General features: G+C 35.7%; 1 protein-coding gene across 3 annotated transcripts in view; it reads left to right on the top strand.

Moving 5' to 3' along the window:
- The window catches only part of LOC150084856 (muscle-specific protein 300 kDa-like), a 1257473-nt gene that overhangs the window by 184194 nt on the left and 1049142 nt on the right, over positions 1-24137 (top strand). For 2 of the 3 annotated variants that reach the window (XM_090376652.1, XM_090376650.1), the window contains exons 19-22: positions 6325-6477; positions 6915-7079; positions 15118-15441; positions 22828-22896. In XM_090376652.1, the coding sequence (XP_090232778.1) occupies positions 6325-6477; positions 6915-7079; positions 15118-15441; positions 22828-22896 (711 nt within the window). The remainder of the gene's footprint in view (positions 1-6324; positions 6478-6914; positions 7080-15117; positions 15442-22827; positions 22897-24137) is intronic. The other variant, XM_090376651.1, reaches the window with a different exon arrangement.

The raw sequence follows: 24137 nt of genomic DNA, 5'->3' as shown, positions 1-24137 counted from the left end.
ATCTGGTTGTTTTGTTCCTGTAAAGCAGAGGTGAAATTTTACCGATTTTGTTTCTTTGTTTGTTATTTGGGAGCATTAACAACTAAGGCCATATTGCGCTAAACTAGCAACTAAGGCCATATTGCGCTAAACTAGCAACTAAGGCCATATTGCATTGCAAATAAGGCTACATACAAGGATCACTTTCACCTCTGCCAGTGGTGAAAGTGATTCTTGGACTGCTTCTATTGGAATGAGCAGCAGCCTGGAAAATAAGATGCAGGATATTTCAGAGACTGCTGGGAGTCATTGCGGTACAAGTAAACACATGGGTTGTGTTAGGGTAGCTAAGAATAGGAATAGGTGCATGTATACTTGCGTGTACACCAGTGCTAGGAGTTTGGTAAATAAATTTGATGAATTTGAGGTATTGCTCAAAACATCAAAGGCAGATATTGTTGGGATATCAGAGACGTGGTGTCACACAGATATAAGGAATGCAGAACTGTAATTTGGGGAGTACAACTTCTACAGAAAGGATAGACAGGATAGAAGGGAGGAGGGGTTATGCTATTAGTTAAGAAACACATAAAATCCAGGGAAGTGAAGCCAGTCGACATCGCTGGACAGTGCAGTGTCGAGTCAGTTTGGTGTGACATAAGCGTTGGGAGATCAAAATTGAGAGTAGGAGTGTGCTATAGGCCTAATGACTCTGATGAGTATAATAAGAAACTGTACAGGGAAATAGAGTGGGCCAGTAAATCAGAGAGTCTTATAATGGGGTATTTTAATTTCCCAGATATTGACTGGAATTTGTGGGTTGGTCACTCACACACTACCAAGGCTTTTGTGGATTTATTGGATGATTGTTTTCTACATCAGCATGTTTGGGAGGCAACTAGAGGGAGTAATACTCTTGATCTGATTATCAGTAGTGATTCTTCATGCATTAAGAATCTGCAGATAAAGGAACCACTAGGTGGCAGTGATCACAGAGTGCTGAAGTGGGATTCACTCAAAGAGGTAACTACCATCAGAGGTAAAGGGAAGGGTTTTTACTTTCGTAAAGGTGACTACAATGGTCTGAGACAGAATTTAAATTCTATACAGTAGGACCAACTGATGATGTTACCAACAGCAAATTCAAAATGGGAAGCATTCAAAGAACTTATCTTGGAAGCTACTAGGCTTTACATACCAACTAAGAAATATTATTCAAGGTTTAAGCCTAAATGGATGTCAGATGAACTAATGAGACATATGGCAGAGAAGAAAAATACATGGGATACATATAAATTAATGGGTGACATGGAATCCTCTAATAGATATAAGTTGGTCTGTAACCAAGTCACAAAGGAGATTAGGAGGCAAAGGCAGATTATGAGAAATCCTTGGCAAAGGATGCAAAGAAAAACAGAAAAGCGTTCTTTACCTATGTAAACTCTAGAAGGAAAGGGATGAATCAGATTGGTCCACTGGATATTGATGGTTCAACAGTTGAGGATCCTGCTCAGGTGGCTAACAAACTAAACAAGTATTTTGCATCTACATTCACACATGAGGAGTTATTCAGGAAGGGGAATGCCAGAGGTGAAGTAAACTCTGGCAGTGAGCTTGATGATTTTGTAATAACTGAGTGGAAAGTTCAGGAAAAATTGTCGAGGATAAACATAAAAAAGGCACCTGGGGTGGATGGGATCTATCCCGTTATATTAAAGGAGGCAGAAAAGGAAGTAAGCAAACCTGTAGCCATAGTTATGAGAGCTTCTGAATCAGGAGGTAATGATGGACTCGGGATGTGCAAATGTGACCCCAGTTCACAAAGGAGGATCAAAGGCTGACACAAGTAATTATAGACCTGTGAGTTTAACTTCTGTTCCAGGAAAATTAATAGAGGCACTGGTTAAAGAAGCACTGCAAGATCATCTAGACAAGACTTCAGTTATAGCTCAGACACAGCATGCTTTTGTTAAGGGAAAGTCTTGCCTGACCAATTTAGTTATATTAAAGTTATATTAAAGGAGGCAGCAAAGGAAGTAAGCAAACCGTTAGCCATAATTATGAGAGCTTCCTTGGACTCGGGAGGTACCCACAGATTGGAGATGTGCAAATGTGATCCCAATTCACAAAGGAGGATCAAAGGCTGACACAAGTAATTATAGACATGTGAGTTTAACTTCTGTTTCAGGAAAATTAATGGAGGCCCTAGTTATAGAAGCACTACAGGATCATCTAGACAAGACTTCAGTTATAGCTCGGACACAGCATGTTTTTGTTAAGGGGAAGTCTTACCTGACCAATATGATTGGATACTATGATACAGTCACAAAAGAACTGGATGCAGGGAATAACTTTGATATTATATACTTTGATCTTAGAAAGGCTTTTGATACTGTTGCACATGGAAGACTGCTGCACAAATTGGAGCAGTGTGGCATTGGAGGCAAATTACTGCTATGGATAAAGGGGTGGTTAAGGGGGAGAAGACAGAGAGTGGTAATCATTGAACACTGCTCATCATGGACTAATGTTATTAGTGGAGTCCCTCAGAGTTCAGTGTTGGGTCCATTATTGTTTTCTGTATTTATAAAAGATATTGATGATGGTATATCAAGCTTAATGTCCAAGTTTGCAGACGATTCGAAGGTTGGCAGGGTTGTCAAGGACACTACTGAAACTATGCTGCTGCAGCAGGATCTGGAAAGGTTGAGCAGATGGGCTGAGAGGTGGCAAATGAAGTTTAACATTGACAGATGTAAAGTACTACATATGGGAAACAGCAACCCCAGAGCAACATATCAACTCTGTGGTACTACACTGACAGTGGTACAGAATGAAAGGGACCTGGGGGTGGTTGTGCAGGCAGATATGAAGTTCTCTGAGCAGTGCAGATGGGCTGCAAGAGTAGCTCATGGTGTCTTGTCAATGATATACAGGAATTTTTCTAGCAGGGATAAGGAGGTGATTATTCCCTCCTATAAGGCAATGGTCAGGCCACACCTTGGGTACTGTACACAGGTCTGGAGGCCTCATTTCAAGAAGGATGTAGAGCTGCTGGAATGAGTACAGAGAAGGGCAACAAGATTAGTGAATGGAACAAAGAGTTGCTCTTACGAAGAAAGGCTTAAGTTTTGCAAATTACAGTGTCTGGAGACTAGGCACCGGCGAGGTGATCTTATAGAGGTGTATAAAGCTTGAATGGTTTGAGCATGCTCAGTGCTGATGGGATTCTTCCTCTTGCTCAGAATAATCACCTGAGAGGGCATAAATTCGAATTGAGGAAAGACAGATGTAGAATAGACGTGCGGAAATTTGCCTTTAGCCAGCTTGTAGTTGGTTGGTGGAACAGACTTCCATCCCTTGTCGTGGAAGTTCATAGCCTAAATAAGTTTAAGGCTCAGCTGGACAGGTATTTCGAACGAACAGAGCGGTGAAGTGAAAGTGATTTTTTTTTTTTTTTTTTTTTTTGCTGATGCTGCATAAGCTTGCTTTCTTGCATCAAATGCCTCTACTAATGCTAATTTGATTGGATACTATGATGCAGTCACAAAAGAACTGGATGTAGGGAATAACTTTGGTATTACATATTTGGATCTTAGAAAGGCTTTTGATACTGTTGTACGAGGAAGACTGCTGCACAAATTGGAGCAGTGTGGCATTGGAGGCAAATTGCTGCTATGGATAAAGGGATGGTTGAGGGGGGGAGAAGACAGAGAGTGGTAATCGATGGGCACTGCTCATCATGGACTAATTATTAGTGGAGTCCCTCAGGGTTCAGCGTTGGGTCCATTTTTGTTTTCTGTATTTATAAATGATATTGATGACGGTGTACATCAAGCTTAATGTCCAAGTTTTCAGACGATACAAAGGTTGGCAGGGTTGTTAAGGACGCTACTGATGCTATGCTGCTGTAACAGGATATGGAAAGGTTGAGCAGGTGGACTGAGAGGTGGCAAATGAAGTTTAACATTGACAAATGTAAAGTACTACATATGGGAAACAGTAACCCCATATCAACTCTGTGGTACTACACTGATGGTAGAGAATGAAAAGGACTTGGGCATAATTGTGGGTAGGTATGAAGTTTTCTGAGTAGTGCAGACGGGCTGCAAGTGTATCTCATGGTGTCTTGTCAATGATATACAGGAATTTTTCTACCAGGGATAAGGAGGTGATTATTCCCTTGTATAAGTCAATGGTTAGGCCACACCTTGAGTAGTGTATACAGGTCTGGAGACTTCATTTCAAGAAGGATGTAGAGCTGTTGGAATGAGTACAGAGAAGGGCAACAAGATTAGTGAACAGAACAAAGAGTTGCTCTTATGAAGAAAGGCTTAAATTTTGCAAATTACAGTGTCTGGAGACTAGGCACCGGCGAGGTGATCTGATAGCGGTGTATAAAGCATTGAATGGTTTGAGCATGCTCAATGCCGTTGGGATTCTTCCTCTTGCTTAGAGTTATCACCTGAGAGGGCATAAATTCAAATTGAGGAAAGACAGATGTAGGATAGATGCAGAAACTTGCCTTTAGCCAGCTTGTAGTTGGTTGGTGAAACAGACTTCCATCCCTTGTTGGGGAAGTTGATAGCCTAAATAAATTTAAGGCTCAGCTGGACAGGTATTTTGAATGAACAGAGGGATGAAATGGGGGCGGTTTTTTTTTTTTTTTTGGCTGATGCTGCATAAGCCTCTACTAATGCTAAAGCTAATGCTAATGCGTGCATGCTCTTCCAAACCCCAGAAACAGCCTACACACCTGATGAGCAAAGGTCAACTCAGATGTCATCTACATCCCAACTCGAAACCAGAGCAAGAGAACAAAGGTCATCACATATGCCCTGGATTCAGGATAGGCAACTGGCACTTATTGGCTAACTGTATGAATACCTTACCTATAAATGTATTGCTGACTGAGCCTCTTGCCCATTTACATCTGAGTGTCCGGCAAGAGGATTCGGTTAGCAGGTAAGAAGTTTATTTATTTAATTAAAAATAGGTTAACCGTAATAAAACTGAAAAAAACTCATTGTAACATAACTGTAACATAGAATTGTTCCTTTAGATCGTAATCGTAACTTAGATATGTTAATTGCTAATTTGCTAATTTATTATTATAACCTAGAACGTTTCATGTATTTTTTTTTTTGTAAATTAGAACTCATTATATGTAAATACATCTTAGTTGTTTGTTATTTAGATCTGCTCGATGTAAAACTCGATGTAAGTTATTTTTGTCTCCCAACAGCAAGGTCTGATGATGGGTATCAGGAAGATTCCTGAAACATTACTCAATGTATATTAGTTTAGGTACAATCTAAATAAAATATATTAAAACTTCACATGATATAATAATGGTAATTTAGATATATTATAATTTAAATTTTCAAGTTCACTTGAATTATATTGAAGTAGTGTTTTTATGTGTGAGCCTAATATTATTTGGGTAAGTTATAATGATATTAATCAGTTTCCTGACATGGATTTGATTTTATCAGCTGTATATACTATGTTCACCTATGAGAATATAGTGGTTTCAACACTTGTTACTGCTTTAGAGTGGTCTGGATTCAGATTCTTTTGGAAAACGGAATAAATCTTAACATGTTTACTGCCACCTAAATGTGAGAGAGCTCATTCAATATGTTATAATTTTGGAATGTTACAGTCACTCCTAGTGCTGTTTTATGCTTATGTGTATATGTATAAGGAAAGTGTTAAAGCCACTACTAGTGCTGTTTTATGCTTATGTTTATAAAATGGCACTAAGTAATAGGATTCCCCCACCCATGAATCATTTTGGTTTTTCACCATGCTATATATCTATATGAATTTTGAATCTCTACACTGATAGTTTTTTATAATTTGGCTCTTAGTCCCTGTTGTATGTATTTTTCTGAAAGCTGCTTTTTTAAATTGAGTTTTAATGGATGAAGGGCTGTAAATTGAGGAAGTGTGGTATAAAAAAAAATTAGTGAAAAATGCATACAGCACTAGAAATTTCAAACACCAAAAAGTGGGATTAATAATGGAAATCATAATTAATAAAACATATTTTCATTTTGACAAAAGGACTAAAAATTATTTTTTTTTAATAAAAAAAATGACTTTTGACAGATGCCATGCAAGCAGACATGTTCCATTTAGGAGGACAGAGGCACAGAGGGTTAATGCATCCTAAATAAGAAATAGGTCTATTCCCTACAGTAAAGCATATATTGCATTTCTCATTTAATGCACTTTTCATGAAACTGTTTGTAATTTCCCCGTTTCTAATTTCTAAAAGTTGGAAAATACACATTTATATCTCAATAACAATTTCATTCATCATATCTCATTAACAATTAGGCTCTTCAACAAGAAACAGTGTCTCATAAGAAACAAATTGAAGTGCTTCAGGAGAAGGTAGATGCAGTATCACACATTGTAAAAGATGAGGACCTTTCATTTTCTCTTGGTGAAGTAACTTCTCGTTTTGATGCAGTTTCCAAAGGTGTAAAGGTAGGTACGATAAAGGAAAATTTAGGATTACATAATAGTTAAACCAGATTTATCTTAATGTATTGTTATTTTTTGCTTAGAATTTCACTTCGGAATGCTGTTTTAATTAATCATTTAAAAAAGTTTTTTTCTTATTTATCTGTTTCAGAGTTTTTCTTACTCTGCTCTTATTTCATTAATATTCTTATTAAGTATATAAAATGCATTACTTGTCTTGATGGAAAATATTGCTTAGTTAGTATAGGGGTGAAAAAAAGTTGATTCTAATCTCTAATTTTTTTTTTTTTTTTTTTTTTTTTCATAATTGGAATTTTATGTCTACTGTTATATTTTTTGTTGTGATACTATTTATTATAATTTAAATGTTAAATATAATTTTTTTGTTAGGATTTTATTCATCATTTGTTGGCTGAGTTTCAATGTACCTTCCATTATAGAATCAGCTTTGTCATCTAGAAGATGTTTCTGCCTTGAATAGGGAATACAGTGATCAACACGAAACATTTCTTGAATGGTACCAGCAGATGCAAGATAAATTGAATTTATGCAGTGATTACACTGGAAGTAGAACTGTTTTACAGGCCAGACTTGATAACTTGCAGGTTTGTAGTTTATAATCTTATAATTTTTTGAGCAGCATTATTTTCAAAAGTTGTATTAATGTAGTCATCAAATTTATTAATTTACTGATTGAAAATTACAAAAATTTAAGAAATTATATGTAAAGTATCTGTGGTCATAATATTTTTTAAATATGCAAGAAGCTGAATTGATCTAGTCTGCAGGCAGATATACAAGAGTTATTATTAAATTTATTTTGAAATAAAAGTTGTAATGCTTGATTTATTAACTTGGGGATTGCTGTGTATGCAGTGTTTTAGTATTAGTATTATTAAATGTTATTTTATTAGTATTATTAAATGTTATTAAAAAAAAAAAAAACTCATCCCACCTCATCTGTCCATCCACCTCTTAAAGTTGTGTAATTCTTCCTTAAATTTATTCAAGCTACCTGCCTTTACAAATCCAGATGGAAATTTGCCCTTATAAATCGCTCTCTAGCTGAAAGCAAATTTTCACACATTTGTCAAACAACCATCCTTTTTTAATTTAAATTTATGTTCCCTTATGCATGTCATCTGAGAAAAAATTAGAATGCCATCCACATTAATTTACTCAATCTGTTAAAAGCTTAAACACTTCAGGTCTCCTCATAGATTTTTGGTTTCCATAGAGTTGGTACATCAATCTGGGATTACTGTTACCCATATACAGTATACAGTACCTTGCATTCATCAATGTTAAACTTCATTTGCCCCTTCTTAACCCATTTGTCTAATTTTTCTAGATCTTATTGAAGCATCATACATTTATACCCTGATATTTGTGATTAACCACCCTGCTAACCTTAGTATCATCTGCAAACTTCAACACTAAACTTGATAGGTCTTCATCATTAATAAATGTTGAAAACAATAAATATCCAGCACTGAACCCCAAGGTACTCCACTAATAACATTAGTTGAAGAAGAGCAGTGCCTGTTAATAACCAGACTGCCTTCTGCCACTCAATCATCTCTTTACTTTACACCAATGGAAACAGTGAAAAGAGTGAAGGAGGAGTTGGCTTTTTGGTCCATAAAGATATAAAAAACAACATTTTTGAGATAAAAAAACAACATGTACAACAACATAAAACAACAAACAAGATATAAAAAACAACATTTTTGAGATAAAAAAAAACAACATATACAACAACATAAAACAACAAACAAGATATAAAAAACAACATATAAAAAACAACAATTCAAAACTACATCACTGAGGGTGTCAAGATTACTACTCAGGATTTCTAAGATACAAACTAAAGGTTATAATGATATATGCACCAACATCGAGCCATGATGATGAAGAGGGTTAAGAAATTACACAGAAATTGAGAGACTTCTAGATGACCAGAAAACTCCCTACACCATCATTATGGGGGACTTCAATGCTAAGGTTGGAAAGAGACAAAACAGCACAGAAAGGGAAACTATAGGAAATTTTGGAATTGGTGAAAGAAACGAAAGAGGTGAAAGAAACGAAAGAGGTGAAAGACTTGTGGAATTTGCAGAACCTCAAGGAATGTTAGTAATGGACACTTTTTTCAAAAAAGAGTGAACAAAAAGTAGACATGGAAAAGCCCAAATGGAAAAACTTCATCCTCACTAACAGAAGATATATAGTAAACAATGTTACCATCTTGAACAAGGTAAATGATGGAAGTGATCACAAAATGGTAAGATGCATACTTGATATACAGGGTGTCTCAAAAATATTGGTACAAATGTTTAGAGGAGGTAGGTAACATCTAAAGGAATGTGAATCGCATAGGAACCCATAACCGGAAATGTCACCGTAAGTCGGTGACATTTCCGGTTAAGAAGGCTGAGAAGTGGCAACTGAAGTTTAACATTGACAAATGCAAAGTACTGGATATGGGTAGCAATAACCCAAGAGAAATGTACCACTGTGTGGTACTACACTCAGGGAAGTGGAAAGTGAAAAAGACTTGGGGGTAATTGTGCAGTCAAATATGAAGTTTGCTGAGCAGTGCAGACAGGCTGCCAGGGAAGGTCATGGAGTCTTATCAATGCTATATAGGAATTTTGCTAGCAGGGACAGGGAGATGATTATCCCGTTGTACAAGACAATGGTCAGGCCACACCTAGAGTACTGTGTACAGGTCTGGAAGCCTCATTTTAGGAAGGATGTAGAATCGCTAAGTACTGCACATGGGTAGCAATAACCCAAAATAAATGTACCAACTGTGTGGTACTACACTCTGGGAAGTGGAAAGTGAAAACATCCTTGGGGTAATTATGCAGTCAAATATGTAGTTTGCTGAGCAATGCAGACGGGCGGCTCATGGAGTTTTGTCAATGATATATATGAATTTTGCTAGCAGGGACAGGGAGGTGATTAACCCCATTGTACAAGGCAATGGTCAGGCCACACCTAGAGTACTGTGTACAGGTCTGGAGGCCTCATTTTAGGAAGGATGTAGAGTTGCTACAATGAGTACAAAGAAGGGCAACAAGATTGTTGAGGGGGAAACAAAGGGGTGCTCTTACCAAGAAAGGCTTAACTTCTGCAAATTGCAGCACCTGGATAGTAGGCACCAGCGAGGTGATCTGATTGAGGTGTATAAGGCCTTGAAGGTTGTATAAGGTTGAGCAAGCTCAATGCTGATGGGATTCTTCCTCCTGCTCAGATTAAGAACCTGAGGGGGGCATAGATTCAAATTGAAGAAAGACAGTTGTAGAATAGATGTGTGGAAATTTTCCTTTAGCCAGCAGGTGGTTGATTGGTGGAACAGACTTCCATCTTTTGTTGTGGAAGTTGATAGCCTAAATAAATTTAAGGCTGAGCTGGACAGGCATTTGGAACAAATGAATTGGTGAAATGGGAGGGGTTTTTTTTTTTTTTTTTGGCTGATGCTGCATAAGCTTGCTTTCTTGCATCGTTTGCCTCTACTAATACTAATGCTAATGATAACCAGTATTGGAACCACCTTTCTCTGAATGTAAATTATAAAAGTTTCAGCTCTGTTTGCTGTTCTAACATGAGAAGTCATAAATGAAATATATTCAAAAATTAAACATGGAGTAAGTAAAGCATATAGAATTTAAACCAATAAATTTTTCTGATGATCAGTAATCCAGCAGAATCTAAAGGCAGTCTCATTAAATTCATGACTAATGCTGGATTAAATTCATGCATTGATTAATGCATGAATTTAATCCAGCATTAGTAGTGTTTTATACTACTGACCCAGTAGTAATATTTGCAGACCAGTCTAGAACAGGGCATGACCTCGCCATGGAGGAAAGTCTTTGTGTGCGCAAGGAGCAGAGACTGTGAAGAAATTAGGCACCAACTCAGCATTCTGATGATCGTCAATGAGAGTTTGAGGTTTAGGGTAAATGCCCTCGAAGAACTTAATATGAGGGGCCCATCAACTCTCAGCTGCCAAACTCAATGCCAGAGCTCACTCTTGTACATCAGGCAACACAGAGGCAATCTCCAAGGCAGAATGCACTGGTTCCACAGAAACTAGTTATTGTTGGTGACTCTATTGTCAGGGAGACAGGAAATATATTATACAAAAAAGGATTGGTGGTACAGGACCAGGGTATGTCTGCCAGGGGCAATGGTTAATGGTGATGAAGGCAGATATCATCTTTTAAGGGCACAAAAGGTGATATTGTTGTACACATTGGCGCTAATGACCTTAAGAGTAAGAGATCTGCAGATTTACTTAACAAGTACAGGTCATTGCTGGAAAAAAGGCACAAGTTAGGGTTAAATTTGAGAGTATCTGCAATTTTGCCCAGACACGATAGGAGGGAGTATATGATGAGAGCCTTGTCAATCAATTCGTATCTGGAGAGATTGGGCAAGGCTCACGGGGTGGAATTTTTTTTCAGCGTGGTGTGTGCTTGCTATCAGGAAAGACTGCGTCTGCAGGGATGGGATTCACTTAAATAGAAAGGGTGTAAGAATATTTGCTGATGCTATTGATGCAGTGTTAGGTGCATCAGAAAACTGCTAGATTGGGGGAGATTCACAGACTGAAAGATTAATGGTAGCTGCAGGCAGAGGCGAAAATGATTCTTGCCCTGCTTCTATGGTAATGAGCAACAGCATAGAGAGCAAGTTGCTGGGGACTTCAAGAGCTGCTGGGAGTCATCATGGAACAAGTAAATACATGGGCTCTGTTAGGGTAACTAAGAGGGAAAAAAGTGCATGTATACTAATGCTAGAAGTACAGTTAATAAAATTGATGAATTTGAAGTGCTGATCAAGACATCAAAGGCAGATATTGTTGGGATATCAGAGACATGGTGTCACACAGATATAACCAGAGCAGAATTGGAATTTGGGGAGTACAATATGTACAGAAAAGATAGACAGGGTAGGAAGGGAGGAGGGATTATGCTGTTAGTTAAGAAACACATAAAATCTAAACAAGTGCATTCCAGTTGACATGGGTGAACAGTGCAATGTTGAGTTTTTTGGTGTGACATAAATACTGGGAAAGGGAAAATGAGAGTAGGAGTGTGTTATTGGCCTAATGACTCTGATGAGTACAATGAACAGTTGGGCATAGAAATAGAGTGGGCCAGTAAATCAGAATGTCTTGTAATGGAAGATTTTAACTTTCCAGATATTGACTGGAACTTGTGGGATGGTTATTCGCACACTAGCAAGACTTTTGTGGATTTATTGGAGGATTGTTTTCTACACAACATGTTCGAGGGGCAACCAAAAGGAGTAATACCCTTGATCTGATTATTCATGCATTAAGAATTTGCAGATAAAAGAACCACTAGGTAACATTGATCACAGTGTACTGATGTGGGATTTACTTAAAGATGTAACTACCATCAAGGGTAAAGGAAAGGGTTTTTGTTTTCAGAAAGGTGACTACAATGGTCCAGGCAGTTTTTAAACAGAACTACTGTTCAAGGTTCAGGCTGAAATGGATGTCGGATGAATTAATGAGGCTCGTGGCAGAAAAGTAAACTGCACGTGATGCATATAAATTGTTAGGCAATACAGAAGCCTATGGCAGATATAAGCAAGTCTGTAACTAAGTTATAAAGGGTTAGGCAGCCGAAGGCAGATTACAAGAAATCTTTGGTAAAAGACGCAAAGAAAAGCAGCAAAGAGTTCTTTACTTATGTAAACTCTAGAAGGAAGGGGATGAATCAGATTGGTCCTGTTAACATAGGTGGTTCGACTATTGATGATCCTACTCAAGTAGCTGATAAACCGAATGAGTATTTTGCATCTGCATTCACACATGAGGAGTTATTCAAGGAGGGGAATGCCAGACATATATTAAACTCTAGATAATTGATTTTGTAATAAATGAGAGCAAAGTGGAGGAGAAATTGTTGAAGTTAAACGTAAAAAAGGCTCCTGGGGCAGATGAAATCTAGACAGTTATAATGAAGGAGGCAGCAAGAGAAGTAAGGAAACCCTTAGCCATAATTATGAGAGCATCCTTAGAGTCATGGGAGATCCTCATGGACTGGAGTTGTGCAAATGTATCCCAATTCACAAAGGGGTTTAAACGATAACACAAATAATTATAGACCTGTTAGTTTAACTTCTGTTACAGGGAAAATAATGGAGTCACTGGTTAAAGAGCTGATACAGGATCATCTAGACAAGACAGCAGTAATAGTTCAGACACAACATGGGTTTGTTAAGGGGAAGTCTTGTCTGACCAATTTGATTGGATACTACAATGTGGTAACAAAGGAACAGGATGCAAAAAATAATTTTGATATCATATACTTGGATTTCAGAAAAGCTTTTGATACTGTTGCACATGGAAGACTGATATACAAATTAGAGCAGTATGGCCTTAAGGGCAAGTTACTGCAATGGATAAAAGGGTGGTTGAATGGGAGACGGCAGAGAGTGGTAATTATTATTATTATTATTAGCCGTATGATTCAAAAAATTTCTGAATTACCCTGAGAGAGAGAGAGAGAGAGAGAAGAGAATCACCAAGAAAGAGAAGAACGATGATATCCATCTCAGGACCCTGGGTGTTCCAAGCCCATACTCAACAGATGTGAGCCCCTGGTGTTGATAAATGGACACTGCTCTACGTGGACTAATGTTATTAGCAGAGTCCCCCAGGTTTCAGTGTCCATTGGGCCCATTGTTATTTTGTGTATTTATCAATGATATCGATGAAGGTATATCAGTCTTAATGTCCAAGTTTGCAGATGATACAAAGGTTGACGGAGTTGTTAATGACAGTAAAAACAGTATGCTACTGCAACAGGATCTTGAAAAATTAGGCAGATGGGCTGAGAAGTGGCAACTGAAATTTAAAATTGACACATGCAAAGTACTCCATATGGGCAGCAGTAACCCAAGAGAAATGTAACAACTATGTGGTATTACACTCAGGGAGGTGGAGAATGAAAAAGACCTGGGGTAATTGTGCAGTCTTTTATGAAGTTCTCTGAGCAGTGCAGGCAGACTGCCAGAGCAGATCCTGGAGTTTTGTCAATGATATATATGGGAATTTTGCTAGCAGAGACAAGGAGGTGATTATCCCTTTGTATAAGGCAGTGGTCAGGCCACACCTTTAGTACTGTATACAGGTCTGAGGCCTCATTGTAGGAAGGATGTAGAGTTGCTAGAATGAGCACAGAGCCGTCTCTGTACTCATTCAACAAGATTGGTAAGAGGAACAAAGGGTTGTGCTTATGAAGAAAGGCTGAAGTTCTGCAAGTTGCAGCATCTGGAGACTAGGCACTTGCGAGGTGATCTGATCGAGGTGTATAAGGTCTTGAATAGTTTGAGCAGGCTCAATGCTGACGGGATACTTCCGCTTGCTCAGATTAAGAACCTGAGGGGGCATAGATTGAAATTGAGGAAGGACAGTAGTAGAATAGATGTGCGGAAGTTTGCCTTTAGCCAGCAGGTAGTTGAATGCTGGAACAGACTTCCATCTGTTGTTGTTGTGGAAGTTGATAGCTTAAATAAATTTAAGGTTGAACTAGAGAAACATTTGGATTGACCAGATGGGTGAAATGGGATAGTTTTTTTTTTTTTTTTTTTTTTGGCTGATGCTGTATAAGCTTGCTTTCTTGTATCATGTGCGTCAACTAAAGCTAAAGCTAAAACTAATAAATGCTATTTAAATTCACTGACTACAGACAGATGTAATACTGACCCAGCAATTATAGACATTAAATAAGATTATGTATTAACTAAAAAATCAGTGAAATTTATTTATTTAACCATTAAGTTGTGTATCTCTGAATGGCCAAAACTGCCCTCTTGGTGTTTTCTGTCCTATGCCTTTGCTCATGTAATATTTTGTGAAACCAGCTTGGCTCTGCTTCTGCCATGAAACAAATTGGTTTTCTTTTTCTTTCTTATTTTTTTATTTTTTGATTTTATAGTAAACTCAAATAGGATAAATTATTGAAACCTACAGTGATCTACTTTGTGTGGGTTGAGAAGAGAGGATTTTTCTTGACATTGGACTTGAATTTCTTTACGCTGTTGTTTTCAGGACATGCATAAGGGGAAAAAAAAAATTATTTCAGAAACACAAATAAATCACATAAATGTTGGAGAAGAAAAGTTAGTAGGTGAGATTAGAGCTGATTTATATGATAGTGGATATTCATTAAAAGATGCATATGTTCAGTATGATCTCGGAGATAGAGGTGGAATTACAGATGGAAATTCAGAAGAACACTATGGAAATATCTGTAGAAATCCATGAAACATAAGCTGAATATATGTATGATGATGAGTGGAGTGAGTTTGCAAAAGCTGATTCATTAATTAACCTGATTCATCTCTTTTGGATAGCCTAGGAGTTTAAGAAAGTTTCTGGATACTGCCCTAGATATGGGAACAGTATTCACATAGGTTCACATTACAAACTTATTGAATTTTATGCTAATTTTGTCTACATTGTTTAATTAAAATGAATGAAATTTTTAAAGTTACTAACTTCTTTGGGCATTTAATTAAATTTTTATGTATAAAAATAACTTGGAAATACATGTACATGCAAAATAACTTCTAAAATATTCAATTTATGTATAGGAACTGGAAATTGTTCTACCAGAGGGTAGTGCCAAATTAATCGAACTTTCTACGTGTGCTGGAAAGCTTAGCAAGTTGGTACCAGCACGAGATCGTGATGTGATTGAGAAGAAAATGATGAACTTAGAAAGTAGTCAACAACAGCTTATCACAGGGGTAGAAGATGCAAGACGTTACCTGAATGATAGAATCCAACAGTGGTCAACATACGAAGATAAATACACACAGTTGGCTGACTGGCTAGAAAAAATGGAAAGTAGTGTGAAGGAATTCACACTAAGGACAACGGTTCAGGAGAAGAAAGATGAATTAGCTAAATTCCAGGTTAGATTTCCATGCTAAATTTATTTAGATTACATTGTTCTTTGATTTCTCATGCAAAAAAAAAAGATTTTTGCATGAAAAATCAACAAAATTTAACTGTAAATAGCTGTATCTATTTTAATAAAATAAAACAGATTTGCTGTTGATAATGGAGAGGGTCGCCTTTGCCTCTTGGGGCTGTTGTGCTCTCTTTTTAATGGGAATTGCCTGTTGTTGTTGTTTTGGCACTGTCTTTCTTTTTTTTTTTATATCTTTAATTTTCTAATCTTGCTTTTAAAGAAAGTGAAAATAATATCCCTGTTTATCCTCCTCACCTACTAACAAAATATGAAATGTTATTGCATGTGTTTTTGTATTTGAGTTGACTTAACTAAATAATATATTTAACAACATATAAAGAATAAGGTGTTGTTCTCAGCTAATGCACTTTTTAAATTTTGATATCACTTATAGCATTAAGTTGTTCTCAAAAAAAAAACAGCTCACAGAAATATTAACTCATTTTTTGGTTTCATATTCATTTACATCAATGTAATTTTACTTTCATTGGTAAAAAAATGCATGAAGAACACCATTTGAATTAGTGTGCATTGCTTATGTGAATGAAGAAATAAAGAAGAGCTCTATAATGAAGAAATTATCATAAATGCAGTCCAAAAGTGGAAATAGTTTATTGTGCAATGAATTTGAAATGCAAGCAAAGAAAGATACATTATCAAGAATAAGTATGAAGGAACAGAATATTACAAAAATAAATGGATTCAACCCCCCTCCCCCTAATTCCTACTCTGGTTGAGTTAATAGAAAATATTAGCTGTTAAATTTCAATTATAATAACTGGATTTAGTGTTTTCTTAGAAGAAGTTCCTAGTTTGTTATCAGATTAGAGATTAAAATAGTATATTAGGCCCCGGGTGACTAACCAAAGCATCCCATGGTTAAGGGGTTCTAGTACGTTTCTAAAAATGTTTTTTTTAAAGAGAATTTCAGTGAACAGATTCTATTTTTTGTTTCATCAACCATTTTCTTGATTTGTATATCAGAGTAGCTCTTTTGCACTACAAGAAGTAGGCAGAGGCCCAGAAAGAAAGCCACTTTGTTTCTTTTTCTAGAAGTACTAGCTGGCTAACTCAGATGTTTGGTCACCTTGTGGCCCTCCCTTGCCACTTGGTGGGGCTGGAAACCTGAGTGGTAAAGCAAACCCCCCAGGGCCAAAAGGATCAAAACGTGGATTTTGACAACTTTTCCCCAATTCAGACAGCAAATCCAAATTTAATGGATTTGCCAACCCAATGATGATGCAACCAACTGAAAGAGACTGAAGACAGATACTTCCAGAGTGGAATATCCAAATTTCCTGATCCTGCATTCCTTAATGAACCAGGCCATAGGCAATCTATCGACATTTCTCATACAGAAATGTCTGAAAAATGTAGTAGGTTTCCTGAAAATGGTGCAAAGTCTTAAATCTGGCAACCTACTGGTTGAGACCATCAGCTCCAAATACTGTGAGTCCCTTTTCAAACTCACCACATTCAGTGGAATTCCAGTTAATCCATACTGCTATGCCGGTGATCTGACTATCTCCTACACAAGCAAAAATTCATAGAACCTGAGCTTCATTGAGAGGCAACTGCAAATCTCAATTAATAATATTGAGCTATGGATGGCACAGAATGGTTACCAACTGTCTTATCAGAAATCAAGAGTCAATCACTTTTGTAACAAAAAAAAAGATGCATCCAGATCCAGAGGTACACTTAACAAATCATCTTATCATAGTTGTGAATAGTGTTTGTCTCCTTGGTTTGATTTTCAATAATAAATTGAGCGTCTCAAAAATTGTCAAACATCTATGGACTGCTTGCCAGAAAAAATGAACTTACTGAGCATTATCTCTTCTACATCATGGGGTGCAGATCGTTACACCTTACTTCACTTGTATAGAGCCCTACTCAGATATTGCCTTGATTATGGTGCCCTGGTATATGATTCTGCTAGGAAAAGCATGCTAGCATGGCTTGCCCCTATTCAATATTCTGCCCTTAGGCTTGCTATAGGTTGCTGTTGATAGAGGTGCTTATAGAACCAATACAAAATCTTTATATATTGAAGCCCGTGAACTTCTGCTCAGCCTCAGAAGAAAGATGTTACTTCTGAACTACTATGCAGCAAAAATTCAAAGTCTACCTACCCATCCCATTAGGTCGATACTTAATGATCCACAGTTCACAGTGTACTATAGAAATAAACCTATGGCAGCTTCAGCATACTTATATCAGATTGTAGGCATTATCACAAACTTGGAATATACATCTTGACAGGCGTCTCCGTAGCCAGGTGGGAAGGAGGAGCAGTGCGTAACACACGCTTCTTGATTAGACCGGGGTTCGAGCCCGTCACCACCAAATACGGAGGATGCGGAAAGGTCAGGGAATGACCACCGCATATCCCGGAGCAATATGGCCTTAGTTGCTAATGCTCCTAAAAATCAAATAACAACAACAACATCTTGACAAAGTCCTCCAAGATCCAAACAGTTCAGATCCTCCATGATCTTCTATTAAACCATTCTGTGACAGTTATTTCCTAAACTGGGGAAAATATTCCCTTGCAAATATCAATATCCAACAACTCCATACTGCTCACACACAAAATTGCCCACATTTTACAAAAATATACACTGATGGATCAAAGGCTGAGAGAGTGAAGCTGGTGATGCAGCCATCTTCCCCTGTAACACCATCTCTTCATTCAGTGTTTCTCACTGAATGCATCAGTTATACAGCTGAATTATGTGCAATCAACTCATAATAACTGCAGTGGAATACACCAACCATATATGACTGAAACTTTATTAACAGAAATTAAAATAGAATAATAATAAAATAAGACAGGATAAAATTTTGTTGTAAAAATAAAATACACTGACAGCTGTTGAGTTAAAAGCAATAAAATAATAGATAAAATTAAAATATGTAGAATTAAAATATATGAAATATTACAAATTAAAATCCCCCTCCCCCATACTTCTCCTTCAACCCATGCATGGTACTAAGTACTATAGGTTTTGATACCTTTCGTGTTTGGGGTCTTCATAAAAAAAAAATAAATAAAAAAATAAAACAACTCTAGCTTTCAAAGGCGACCCTCTCCTTTATCAACAGTAAAACTTGACTGTCACGGCAAATCCTTAAATAACATCAGCAGGATCACAGCTCACAGCACGTGTTACTGTAAGAGCATGGGCATTATCCTCCACATGCACATGGAGACCGGAATGGCTTGAGAGCACCAGGCAGAACCATTCATCCCATCCAAGAATTATGGTTTCAAAGGGGGGGATGAATATGGACTCCCGTATCTCTATTGATGGTATTATGTTCCTAAGAACAAAGCTGCAAGCTCTCAAGCCATTTCCAGTTCCAGTACCTATGTGAATGATTAACGACGAGTTGATCATTTGCATAGATCAATGGTTTGTTTGTTTGTTTGTTTTTTGGTTTTTAGGAGCATTAGCAACTAAGGCCATATTGCTCCGGAGATATGTGGTGGACATGGGCTCGAACCCCGGTCTAATCAAGAAGCGTGTGCTACGCACTGCTGCTCCTGCCCACCTAGCTACTGAGGCGCCTTAGATCAATGGTGATTGATGGCTCGAGAGTTTGCAAATTTGTTCTTCAGAATGTAATACCACGAACAGGGGAGTCCATATTCATTCCCTCTTTGAAACCATAATTCTTGGGTGGGATGAACAGTTCTGCCTGGCATGCTCCTGATCCATTTCCGGTCTCTATGCCCATGCTCCTACAGTAACACGTGCTGTGAGCTGTGATCCTGCTAATGTTATTTAAGGATTTGCCGTGACGGTCACGTTTTACTGTTGATAAAGGAGAGGGTTGCCTTTGAAAGCTACAGTTGTTTTATTGCTTTTAATTTGTAATATTTCATATATTTTAATTCTACATATTTTAATTTTATCTATTATTTTATTGCTTTTAACTCTACAGTTGTCAGTGTATTTTATTATAGGTTTTATTTTCAATGGCAAAAATTCTAGATTATTGAAACATTCTCTTTCAAAATCAAATCAAATAAAACAATTGGCAGTTTGTTTCATTTGGTTTGACCTAAATTGGGCCTGAAATTAGCAAAATTTATACTAACCTACTAACCTGTGCTGACAAATTGCACATACTGTTTGATATTAGCTGCCGATCTGACCAGCAAAAGGAAATGAAATAGAGGAGGAGGCAGTAATAGTCACGTTATTCACAGTCATTTACTATGAATAATATGTTGACTGGTGACAAGAAACACTGTACTAGATTGAACTTTAACCATTATGCTGATAGCCTGGCTACCTTAAAAAAATGGCTGACAAGTTTAAAAATTTAATCTATTAAAAATATGCACTTCCTAGTTAGTGGGAACATATATCAGATTTTAATGAAAAAAAGTTTAAATATATAATATTATAATTCATGTAAAATTTAAATATATTGAAAACGGAAACAATTTGTATTTTAGTGAGAAGCTTTACATTTGGTTTCAGCGAAGAGAATGTCAATTTTGATTTTAAAAAAGTGTCAGTTTTAAACATTTACAAATGTACTGGGATTCTCTGGCTGGCCAGGGGAACAGTCATTTCCTACAAGGCAAAAATGTATGGCTTTAATTAAAAAGTTCAGTCCATTAACCTTATTTCACAATAAAACATTTTAAAAAGTAAAACTTTTATAGCAGACTACTGTGTGTTTATAAGAAATATCAATGCAGGAACTTTTATGCAGTTAAGTGGAGTTGGGAGGACTGCCTTGTCTTTTCATGTGTGTTTTAGCAGAAAAAGCTCTACCTTCAGAATGAGTTTCTCTGCTATTGCACTATCCTCAAACATTGTCAAAAAGGTTAATCTGATGGTTATTTAAAAGAGACCTCCTGTTACCTGTTGGTAGACCTGTAAGTCCTGAATCAGGCTGCTGTAGTAGTATCTCTTATTTTAAGCAAATGGCAGGTTAGCCTTTTGGTGACGTAATTTTTTGAAAGTAGCACAAATGCAGGGGCAGCTCATTATAAAGGCAATGCATTCCCTGCTGTGAGTATTAACTATGCAGTTTATATCCTATTGGACTCATGGAACGAGAAGGCAGTCCTCACAATCACATACAAGATTAAAAAAAAAAATTAGATCTCTTTTTTCCCCCCCACATTCTGGTTTGTCTTTGGATAATTTTTTTGTTGACATGGATAGGTGCAGTAACAGCTCTGCTTACTTTTCTATGCTGATGCTTACATTATACATTATTTCTATGCAGTATTTATACGTAAACATTTCAAGTATAAATTCAAAAATTGCAATTTATGTATGTATGTAACAATTTTAAGCTGGAGTTTTTTATACTTGTAAGCACCTCCTATCTCTGATGTCTAAATATTGTTTTTCTATATGCTGTATATATCTTATTTAGCTAATCATATTTGCATATAAAGTATTATTATTATTATTGTGTATTTCAGAAACCAAATAGTATTATTTGTTTTATAATTTTTAAGCTATAACTTTGTATAGCTAATTTTAAAAATCTAATTTAAATGACTCTGTTCCTCACAATTTTATGTCATTTTACTATTTTATTGCATAAAATACAAACACATCAAATATGAAATAATTAGCTTACAGAAAAGTACACAACAATTATTTTTTCTCTTCAATGCCAGTTCATCTGGTTGTATATTTTTATAAACTAACGATTAAATTTTTTTATTAAGCTGGCCAGCGACTATTAAACTACCCAGGTAGTCAGCTTAAAGGCCAAGGTTCAGCCTAATATTCATTAAAGTGTAATGTAATATTTATTGCCACTAGTCAGCTCATTATTTTCTGTTTTGATCTTCACGGAATTTGTAATATTGCCCCTTCCTCTATTTCATCTCCTTTTGCTGGTCAGTTGGGCAGTAAAAATTGACCTATGATCAAACAATATACTCACTGATTGGCATAGTATAAAGGTCAGTATAAATTTTGCTCATTTTGGGTCTGATGCAGCTGTCCTACCATTGCCAAATGAACTTCTGTTTCTTTAACCATGTATTGTTTCTTGTATATTTCTTGTATTTTTTTCTCTTTTATCTTAATTTTTTTAGTGGCACTAAATTGTAATATATATCTTTTATATAGAGGTAAGTCATGAGGAATGTACATAACCTTCAGTTTGTTATTTCGTTCATTCTGCAAATATGATTTCTGAGGTCATTCCTAGTAAAAGATTATTATATCAACATAGGTTCATTTCTAAATGGTTGTGGAGCTATGGCTGTTTGAATTTTAAAAATAATTATTATGGAGTTTTGAATAGGAAAAAATACAAAATTACAAATGTGAATAAGACTAAGCAGACATGTACCTATTAAATATTAACTCATACTAGGTACCTTTTTGCTTCTTATTTTTTATATTTAATTATTTTTATTATTTTTCATCATTCAAAAACTCCATAGCCATTTTTTTAAGGTTCAAACATTCATAGCTCCCTGAACATTTAGAATCAGACCCATGTTGATATTAATTTTATGCCTAGAATGACCTGAGAAACTGTGCTGAAGTTATGAAAATTTCTTATGACTTGTCCTGTATGTTTTTTTTTTTTCATTGTCCACAATATATAAAAATACAGTGAAACTTTTTACCCTATGCAAATGGTCAGTAAATCACATAAATTAAATTAAATACATAGCAAATAATAATGCATGTATTCACCGTCTCACTCTCCCTTCCACCTTTTCTCGTGTATCTTTATTATTTCATTAGAAAATCATATCACCAAAGTTCTTAACCTTTTCCTAAAATATGCTTTGTTTTCATGGTACATAAACCCACAGTCCTGCATTTATTTCTCTATGTTATTATTTTTAAAATATAAAAGCTAAATTTTTGTGTTTGGTTTGAAAAATCTTTTTTGCATTAAAGCTTATCTTTATGAAAACACAGGTATATCATCAGAAAATACACTATAATGGCATGCAAAAACACAAGGAACTGTCTTTAATGTAGATTGTTATACAATATTGTTTTGCTATATATATATTATTGGTTTATGCATAACGGCCTAAATTTTAATTATTCTGTTATTAGCATCTGAAAATTAAAGATGTCCCTTAAGTAGAAACTTTGTAGAAGCAACAGTAGTGCATGTTGTGTAAATGAGCATGTTAAACATATGTTGGTTGTCTGTGGTTTTTTAGTGTTTGTCAATTAATTTTTGTGATGTTATGTTTTTTTGTGCATGATTAATTGTGATGCATGATGGGTATATGGTTTTAGTTAGTTATATTTCCAGCTAATTGTTCTTTGTTGCACCTGCATTGTCATGGTACCTTCTGAAACAGAGCTTGCTAGCAGAATTAGAGACAGACTTCAGAAGTTCTGAATTACAGAGTATAACCAAAATAGACCAAGTAAGAATAGGAACCATTTTTATATGAATTTTATTCCCATAAATAAAAGTAATTATAACAATGTAGATGCCAAATTGTATTGAAACTTTGTGATGACAGTAATATCAGAGATTAAAGCTCATTCTAAATCACACAAATAATGAATTTCTGTAAAATATTAATGAAATTTTACACAATGGTAGTAATATATTGCATGTTTTTGTTGTAATATTGACAACAAAGTTTGACATTCATTATCACTAATTGTCATTTATAACTTTGGGAGCAACTCTGTAAAAATATACCCACTATTAAAATATAACTTCTAAGAGAAAAATCTCATAAGATATGAGATTTTTCTCTTAGAAGTATCTTTTATCAGTTCTTTTATTTGTATAATTTATTTTGAGTTATTATTTTTAATATTACTGTTATCCTGCACCTGTTGATATCAGTTAGTTCTAGTTATCCATATGTTTAATGGATAAAACAGCATTATGTTACAAAACTATATATATATTTTTTGTAATTGTTAAAATTCACATAGTATTGTTATAATCTACCTAATTGATTTTAGTAATCCAAAGGATTTTTCAGTAATTGAAATTCAGAAATGTTCTATATGTCATATAAATCATCCCAAACTTTTATTAAAATATATCAAAAGTCATATATTATTTTAATTATACCTAAAATTAAACCATCATCATACTTTTATTACACATTCAGTAACATGAGCCTTTAACCAAAAAATAAAATAAAAATAAATAATGAATGACTAATAATAATAATAGTACAACTAATATTCTCTTGATGTTCTTTTTAACTATCTTAAAAATCTGCAGTTTTTGAGAGATTTCATTTTGAAATCCTTAAAAAGAAGACCAAGAGAGAATTATTTGTACCATGATATTACCCAAATAAACAGTGGGTGGTGTCACAACCACATCTTGCTATCTCTGGAGTTTTGCCACCTGCTTCTCACAGCCATAATCACTGTGAAGGCTTGTGTGTTTGATTTAATTTTAAAGTGATATAATCTTTAAAGATCACACCAGTTGTCTAGCCAGTTGTCGTGCATCAAAAAACGATTGTGCAGAAATGCAGTAATTGAACAGTAATTTAAAGTTTAGAATGAGCAAACTTTGCAAAGAAAAGCAAAAAAGAAGTATTTACTTATATTAACAGTAGAAGGAAATGGTTGAACCATTGGTCCACTTAATATCAATGGTTTAACTGTTGGCAATCCTGCTCAGGTTGTT

Source organism: Mastigoproctus giganteus, chromosome 6 (genome assembly GCF_048544385.1).
Source record: "Mastigoproctus giganteus isolate SK-2022 chromosome 6, ASM4854438v1, whole genome shotgun sequence".
Classification (NCBI taxonomy): Eukaryota; Metazoa; Arthropoda; class Arachnida; order Uropygi; family Thelyphonidae; genus Mastigoproctus; species Mastigoproctus giganteus.
The sequence above is the reverse complement of the archived record's forward strand: the minus strand, read 5'-3'. Positions and strand labels throughout refer to the sequence as shown.